Below are 8,458 nucleotides of genomic sequence, written 5' to 3' on the forward strand. Positions count from 1 at the left end.
TGCCATTACTCATCAGCCGCCGCTACTGTGCCGGGCTTGGCGTTCCCATGCCAACATGCCGGCGTACCATCGCGCAAGGGGCCAGTGAGTGTGTGAGGCGGAGGTGGGGGTGGTGGGGCTGCCGCTGACCGCTGCTTGCTGATGCTGACGCTGCTCTTACCTGCGGGGGGAGGGGGTGGGTCGGGAGCCAAGGCCGGGCACATACATTACATTACATTATATGTAGTCTGTCTTTGGTCAATCACTGAACCGTCACAAATTGTTATGGGTGCGGGGTGAAGGTGGAAGATGAATGGGTGGGAAGAGAGGGAGTACAGACAACAGGGCAAAAGATGCCTTGGCCCTACTCAAGGGAACCGAGGGAGTCACTTTGCCAGGGCAGCAGCGTGCTCCTCATGGCACCGGTCGGCAAACCGGGCCAGCCGGCCCTGCCTGGCCTGGCCGAGGAAGGCGGCCAGGGAGGGCAAGGCGCGGCCGGGACTGCGGAAGAGCTCAGCATACTCCTCCCACAGCCCAGCGTGTAGGGGGCAGTCATACACTGCGTGGCGTACGTCCTCTAGAGGGGCCTGGCAGTGGGGGCATGGGCGCTGGGTGCGGTCCAGCCGCTGCCACCGGCCTGTCTCCTCAGCCATCCAGCGCGACCCCGTGCGCCACTGCGCCAGGCGCACCCGGCGCCGGCGCTCAGGCACATCGCACAAGAACGACATAGGCGCGTAGGCCTCCGCAGAGATGCTGCCCCCCCACACGTCCTCAATGTACGTTGCACCTTCACGGATGCGTGCGTGTACGAGGCAACATGGCGCTCCAGGAGCGCTTCCGTCAATTCAGGTATGGCAACCCCCTCGTCAACAGTCAAGTCGCAGGGGGCGCCGGCCGCCGCGAGAACGCGGCTAACCTGCGCTGCCCAGGGCTGCCGGGCCAGTGGCAGCCTTGTGTCCGTGTCGGCAGCCAGCAGATCGATCACTCCGTCCCACCGCTCATTGGACTCGTGCACAGCCTTTCCAGGCGTGTCTCGACAGAGCAGCGCGCATCGCGCAGGCCCAAAGGGCGGGCGGTGGCGGCGGTAGGGGCGGCGGCCGCCAGCCCCACCATGCGCTTCCAGCTGGAGGGTCTCACTGTGTACTTCCCTTACCATTTCATCTACCCTGAGCAGCACCAGTACATGCTGGAGCTGGACGCCAAGGGGCACTGCCTGCTGGAGGTGAGCGAGGGCGGGCAGCGCTGAGGGGCGGGCAGGGCTGAGCGGCGGGCGGTGTGAGACCTGAGGTGTGGTGGAGCAGCCGGCCCTGCAGGCCGTAGGGCGGATGGTGAGGATGTGTTGAAGCACGGCGCCCGCCCTTGGCTCTGCTCCCCGGTGCGCCCTGCCGCCCGCCTGGTGGCCGCAGATGCCCACAGGCATGGGCAAGACTGTGACGCTGCTGTCCCTCATCACCTCCTACCAGCTGCCACACCCAGAGGTGGGCAAGCTCATCTACTGCACACGCACCGTGCCGGAGATGGAGAAGGTGCGGCGCGCTGGTGGGAGGGAGGGGCGGGGGGGAGGGCCAGGAGGGGAACGCACAGCTGGGGCGGGCCGCCACCGCGCCGCGCTCGCTCCCGATCAATTCAGTTCAGTGATTGACCAAAGACAGACTACATATAATGTAATCTGGATGAGCTGAAGGAGCTGGTGCAGTACCGGCAGCGGAACCAGGATGCGGCGGGGGGGGGGGGCACCCAAGATGCTGGCGCTGGGGCTGATAGAAAGAACCTGTGCATACACCTCTGGGTGTCGGGTGGGTGGCACCGCGCTGCATGCACCTGGCCCCTTGCCCCTGCCCCCTGCCCCTGCCCCTGCCCTTGCCCCCCGCCTGCCCTGCAGCCCAATGGCAGTGCCACCCAGCGTTGCAACCCTCCTCCCCTGGCTCCACGCCACAGCCGCCATGCCGCTGGCCCCGCCCCCTGCTCCCGCACCCACCACCACCACCAGTGGTGCAGAGGAGGGGTCGCATGAGAGCGTGGATGCCAAGTGCATGCGCCTGACAGCGCCCTCGGTGCGGGAGCGGGCGGGTGTTTCCAGGTGTTACAGTCACCCCGCTATGATAGGCCGCGTGAGCAGACCTTGGGCAGGGGGCACACGTGATCAAGGGGCATCAAGAGAGGGGGTGGACCATGGAGCACCCTCTCCATGGCTCCGACCACCCTCCCCCCAGCTGAGCGTCCCAGGGTCACCCAACCCTGGCCCCGCTCCCCGTCCTGCCGGACACGCAACCCCCACAACGTGGTGGGGGACGTGGGGATCCTTAGCACCTTAGGCCTGCCAGGCCGACGGGTGCCGATGCTGGTGCGGGCTCCCGGCGGCAGGCAGCGCCGCCGCCGGGCACTCAAATGGCATGGGGCACATGGGCCCCCATGCCCGCACATCTCCCAGGCACATGAAAATACCAGAAGGCTGCACATGTAAGGGTGCATGCATTGCAGGCAGGAGTGCAAAGTGGCCTGCCGCGGCGGTCGGCTGTGCCATTACTCAGTCAGCCGCCGCTACCGTGCCGGGCTTGGCGTTCCCATGCCAACATGCCGGCGTGCCATCGCGCAAGGGCCAGTGAGTGTGTGAGGTGGAGGTGGGGGTGGTGGGGCTGCCGCTGACCGCTGCTTGCTGACGCTGACGCTGCTCTTACCTGCGGGGGGAGGGGGTGGGTCGGGAGCCAAGGCCGGGCAAAAGATGCCTGGGCCCTACTCAAGGGAACCGGGGGAGTCACTGTGCCAGGGCAGCAGCATGCTCCTCATGGCCCCGGTCGGCAAACCGGGCCAGCCGGCCCTGCCTGGCCTGGCCGAGGAAGGCGGCCAGGGAGGGCAAGGCGTGGCCGGGACTGTGGAAGAGCTCAGCATACTCCTCCCTCAGCCCAGCGTATAGGGGGCAGTCATACACTGCGTGGCGTACGTCCTCTAGAGGGGCCTGGCAGTGGGGGCATGGGCGCTGGGTGCGGTCCAGCCGCTGCCACCGGCCTGTCTCCTCAGCCATCCAGCGCGACCCCGTGCGCCACTGGGGCGGGGCAGGACCCAGACACAGACATCGAGACCTGCGGCTTTTATGAAGGGCTGGAGGGGGTGGGCCCGGAGGGGCACCTGGGCGCGGGTGCGGCGGGAGGGCGCTGCCCGCGCCTGGCCGCCGCCGCCGCCTGGCGCTGCCCGGTGCCATGGTGGTGTGTGTGTGGCACGCTGCCCAGGGTGTGAGAGGATGTGTGGCGGCGGCGTGGTGCCGCCCCCGCATGTGCGCTCCACGCCGTGCCCACACCCTGCCGCCGCCCCCGGCTGCCGCCGCCGTGCCGCGCGCCCCTAGGCGTGTACACGCTACGCTGCACGACCTTCGTGTGTGGGGTCGCAAGCACCACTGGTGCCCCTACTTCCTGGCCCGCCGCATGATTGCCTACTCCAATGTCGTGGTGTACAACTACCATCACACAGATACCAGTACATGATTGACCCCAAGGTGGGGGGGCGGGTGGGGGTGTGCTGGGGGGTGTTGCTGGGCTGGGGTTGTTGGTGGTGGGCTGGGGAGTGCGCACTGTGTGCGCCATGTGTGCGTGTGGTGTCTCATGGTGGTGGCGGAGGCCAGGCAGGCGCGGCGGGGCGCTGGTGCCGCCGCCTGTACCTCCGTGCTTTCAACCTCCCCTGCCTCCCTCCTCCCCACCACCCTCCTCCTCGCCGCCTCCCTCCCTCCTGCCGGCAGGTGTCCCAGATGGAGAGCTGCGAGTTTGAGCGGGAGTGTGTGGTTGTGTTTGTTGAGGCGCACAACATCGACAATGTGTGCATAGAGAAGCTGTCGGGTGGGTGGGGGTGGGGGAGGGTGTGTGTGGGGTGTGTGTGTGCTCAAGTGGTGGAGCAGGCTGGTGGGAGGTGCGGGGAGTGGAGCGGGCACGGGGCCCTGCTTGGCTTGCAACAAAGGGGGGCGGCCTCGCTGTCTGTCTGTCTGTCTGTCTGTTACACCCATAAGGAGCAAATGAATGCTATGGGCTGATGAGAGCGCGCAGGCCATGACTGCGGGATTGGTGCTCGTGGGCGGCGACTTCAATGGGCGCACAGCGGAGGAGCCCGACGCTGCTGACGGTAGTACTGCGCCACTCCGGCGGTCAGCAGACCCCGTGTTGGCTGGGCATGGCAGGGCGTTGCTGCAGTTTTGCCACACCACTGGCCTGCTCATGTGCAATGGGCTGGTGGCAGGGGATGTGCCGGCGCAGCCCACCAGCAGGGGGCGGCGGGGGGATGCACAGGCTGTGGTGGATTATTTCTTGGCGTGCCCGCGGCTCCTATCCCTAGTGCGCTCGCTCCGTGTAGCGCCGGTCCCACCGGGCGGCGGTGACCACTGCCACTTGCGCCCAGACATCTCCCTCACACCGCAGGGCGTGGCGCCTCCCCCCCCACCGCCGCCCCCACCTGACGCTGCCGCCGGACTACACCATCACCGACGCCCTCCTACCCCAGGTGGAGGCATTCATGCAACTGGAAGCAACTGCTGCTGAAATGCATGATGTCAGGGAGGCAGCAGCTGCCGCTGGCAGCGTGGAGGAGGTGGAGGCGGCCGCCATGCACATGCAGCAGGTGGTGTGCCGTGCCCTGGAGGCGGCAGGCATGCAACGCAGGCAGCAGGCACAGCAGCCGCAGCGTTCCCGCCCTCGGCGGAGCGCAGAGCTGACGAGGCTGCGACGGCAGCACCGCCGTGCTGTCAGGCGCCGAGCATGGACAGAGGTGGCGTGACTTGGCACGTTGTACCGGCGCGCAGCACAGCGGGAACGCAGGCACCGGCAGCAGCTGAGGGGCGATCGCCTGGCGCAGCTCCTCAGCGACGATCCCTCTGCCTTCTTCGCCCGCTTCCGCACCCCGCGTGCACGCGCTTCGGCGCTCATCCCCAGGGCTGCTTGGCTGCAGCACTTCCGCAGCCTGCTTGGTGAACCGCCGCCTCCGCTGCCTGTGCCGCCGCCGCTGCCTGTTGGGGCTGGCCTGCAAGAGGGCAGCCAGGGGCCAGCAGCCACACCAACTACAGCCAGCCAGCCTGCTGCCGCTATCACTGAGGCTGCCGCTGCGCTCCAAGCCCCCTTCTCCGCTGCAGAGGTCGACGCTGCCATTGGCCGCACCCGGAACCGCGCTGCTGTGGTAGGCCCGCTGAAGCCGCCTGTGCTGAAGCGGGTCAGAGCCGTGATGGCACCGGTACTGGCGGACCTCTTCAATGCATGCGCTCGTGTGGGTTGCCTGCCTGGGTGCTGGGCCATTAGTGCCATCACCCCGATCCCCAAGGCAAATGCTGCATCCAATGAGTGCGGCGCATACCGCGGCATCGCCGTTGGTACCCTCCCCGCCAAACTGTATGCTGCTGCCCTTGACCGTCGCCTGGCTGGCTGGGCAGAGGGGGCGGGTGTGCGGGCTGAGGGCCAGTTTGGCTTCCGCCGCGGTGAAAGCCCACAGTGGAGTGACAGGCAACGAAGAGGCGGACGCTGCCGCGAAAGCTGCGGCTGGGGCCGATGAAACCCACGATTTCGTTATGCCAGCCCACAAGCCCTTTGGCGGCCAGTGGCAGCCGGCCTTCTTTGAGCCCCTGCCAGAAGGGGCAGAGGGGCCGGCCAGTCTCAGGGCAGTGTCCAATCTCACCAGTGCTCTCCGTAAGGCCGTACATGCCAGCACCAAAACCGGCACCAGCAAGGTGGGCATCTGTGCGGCCGCCGCCCAACAGATGTACGATGGGCAAGAAGACGATCGGGCACTAGGAAAGGGAAGCAATGCCTTCTGGCGCACTGCACGAGTGGTGGCTGGAGCCCGCCGCACACTCTTGAAGCATAGAACAGGCCAATTCTGGACGAAAAAGGAAGCCTTCCTATGGGGAGCGCCCTACTCCCCAGGCAAGCATGGGCAACCCATTGCCACGAACAGCCGGTGCCCACTGTGTGGTGAACCCGACTCTGGAGGGCATGTTCTGCTACGATGCACCCACCCTCAAATGAAGGCCATGCACATTCACCGGCACGACAGCGCAGTGCGCATGATACACACAGCCCTCCAAAGGGGCAGCTGTCACGGCAATGCCTACACTGTGTTGGATGCGTGCAAACAAGAGGAACTTGAAGGGCTGACAGCCGACGCCAAACGCCTCCCCCGGTGGCTCCTGCCAAAAAATGTTGCACACGACGACACTCTATGCAGAATGCGCCCCGACATCCTGCGCATCCTGGGGCTGCCAGGGGCGCCGACGACTGAAGAAATCCAGCATGCAGTCAGCAACAAGCACCGTCACACTATACAAGTAGTGGAAGTCGGCTACTGCTCTGACACGCAGTGGCGGGCCAAAGTGGCAGACAAACTGCAACAACATGAACAACTCATGACAGCCCTAGAGCAGGCCGGTTGGCAAGTGGACCGGACACCTCACATCATTGTCATTGGAGCACGCGGCGCCATCTATAACAGTGGCCGTGAGGCCCTGCTGAAACTGGGTCTCAGCAAAACGCAGCCTGCTGTGGGCTAAGTTGGAGACGGTGGGGAGGGCTGTGCAGGCGCTGTATGCCGATGTGCCTATGTGTGTGCGGACAGCTGAGGGCTGCACTGACGCCTTCCAGTCCCTGCTTGGCCTCAAGCAGGGCTGCCCTCTCAGCCCCATGCTGTTTGGCCTATTTGTGGACGACCTGGCAGCAGCAGTGGCAGCGGAGGCCGGGGCTGCGCTGCTATGCCTGGGCGATGGCCGCCCTGTGCCCCCACTGATGTATGCTGACGATTTGGCCTGTCTAGCCACAACGCCTGCTGGCCTGCAGCACCAGCTCGACAGGCTGGAGGCATATGCGGCCGCGTGGGGTCTGACGGTCTACGTGAGCAAGACCAAGGTGGTGGTGTTCGAGGGGCAGCGGCGGCGGGCTGCGCCTGCGGCCGTCCAGCCACCATCCACCACAGGCCTGCCCTTCACTTATGGCGGTGCTGCCATTGAGGCGGTCGACGAGTTTCGGTATTTGGGTGTACACTTTAACAGCAGCCGTGCTTTTGCCACTGCAGCAGCAGCACGCGCTAGTGCTGGGGGGCGCGCTTTGCATGCTGTGCGGCGCCGTTGTGCTGAGCTGGGGCTACGGGGTGCCAGGGTGCAGCTGCACATGTTTAATGCCATGGTGTTGCCGGTGTTGTCTTATGGGGCTGAGATCTGGTCCCCCCAGCTGATTGCTGCAGGCTCCCAGTGCGCTGCCATGCAGCAGCAGCTGGCTTTCCTCCGCCAGCTGTTGGGCGTGCGGTAGTCCACGCTAGCGCTGGTGTTGCTGGCGGAGACAGGCCAGCAGCCGCTGGCAGCGCGCTGGGCAGCCCAGGTGGGGCGGTTCTGGAACAGTGTGTTGTCGGCCGATGAGGCCAGTCTTGTGCAGCGTGCTTTGCATAACAGCTGTGCATTGGCTGTTGAGGCCGGGGGTGTGTGGTTGGCAGGGCAACCTTGGGCTGGTCAGGTGGCAGCAACGTTGCATGCATATGGGGCTACTGTGGATTTGCGCCAGCCCCAGCCTGTGGGTGTGTCTGACATTGTCGAGGCTGCCGCAGCTTCCTTCCGCCAGCAGTTGTACACTGCGCAGGGCACCCGCATCCGTGAGTACGTTGCTGCCACCGGTGCTGACACAGCCGACGGACTGCCTGGCTACCTTTTCACCCTCCAGCACCGAGGCCGCTGGCGTGCTTTGGCTGGCGCACCGGCTCGCATTGGCTGGCGGAGGAGACGGGGCGCTGGCAGCGTCAGCAGCGGGCGGACCGGCTATGCTCTCATTGTGCGGCAGCGGGCGAGCGGCATGTGGAGGATGTGCAACACGCATTGTTTCGATGCCCACGGGCTGCGCAGCTGCGCGCTCAGTACCCCCTGCTTTTCACCCCTGCACATACTGAGTCTGTGTATGCATTTTTCACTCTCCCTGATGCCATCCAACTTTCCAATTTCTGTCGTGCTCTGTACAGATTGCACCGCCACTAACTCCTAACTTCCTGTTGTGCCTCCCTCTCTCCCCCTCCCCCCTCCTCCTGTTTTGGTCTGCTTTCTTTTGTTACTTGCCTGCCTGGCCCCGGTTTCCTACCCCCATGCATTTTGCTTGTGCTTTCTACGCTTTCTACTCCTAGTTTTCATGTAAAGGTAAAGGTAAAGGTGGGGAAGAGCCTCCACAGACTTAACTTCCCGGTTTTTAACGTCTAGCTTTAGACCATTATTTGATCTGCCCGACGCGCCAAGTGCAGTACCCCCCACTAGTAGTGAATGGGTCCCGGGGAGGCCTGTGCCGAAGCCTTGGCGATTCTATTAGGCGTTCCCGAAGGAATTGGCTTGGATTGGCGCTGAGCCGGTCAGCTATGCCACGTTTGTCCTCACAAAGTTTCGACATGAGAGGAATCGAACCTGTGCCCTCTCGGAGGGTTTAGACACTAGCTCCAGCGCCTTTGCTTGTGTGGGCTTAAAGTCTGGTAAAGCAAGAACTAGCTTGCG

The 8,458-nt window shown here is 64.9% G+C and overlaps 2 protein-coding genes across 2 annotated transcripts; both read left to right on the top strand.

Annotated features, from left to right (window-relative positions):
- Positions 1-1,090: 1,090 nt before the first annotated feature.
- CHLNCDRAFT_140146 (hypothetical protein) lies at positions 1,091-4,417 on the top strand (the record flags this gene model as incomplete). Its single annotated transcript, XM_005843473.1, has 4 exons — positions 1,091-1,201; positions 1,386-1,505; positions 3,710-3,806; positions 4,380-4,417. The coding sequence occupies 4 exons, from the start codon at positions 1,091-1,093 to the stop codon at positions 4,415-4,417; spliced, it is 366 nt and encodes a 121-aa protein (XP_005843535.1).
- A 2,206-nt stretch (positions 4,418-6,623) lies between these two features.
- CHLNCDRAFT_140147 (hypothetical protein) lies at positions 6,624-7,244 on the top strand (the record flags this gene model as incomplete). The annotated part of the gene is made up of 2 exons (XM_005843474.1): positions 6,624-6,964; positions 7,094-7,244. 2 exons carry the CDS (start codon positions 6,624-6,626, stop codon positions 7,242-7,244), a joined length of 492 nt encoding a protein of 163 aa, XP_005843536.1.
- Between the last annotated feature and the right edge of the window lie 1,214 nt (positions 7,245-8,458).

This window comes from Chlorella variabilis, assembly GCF_000147415.1.
Source record: "Chlorella variabilis unplaced genomic scaffold CHLNCscaffold_29, whole genome shotgun sequence".
Lineage (NCBI taxonomy): Eukaryota > Viridiplantae > Chlorophyta > Trebouxiophyceae > Chlorellales > Chlorellaceae > Chlorella > Chlorella variabilis.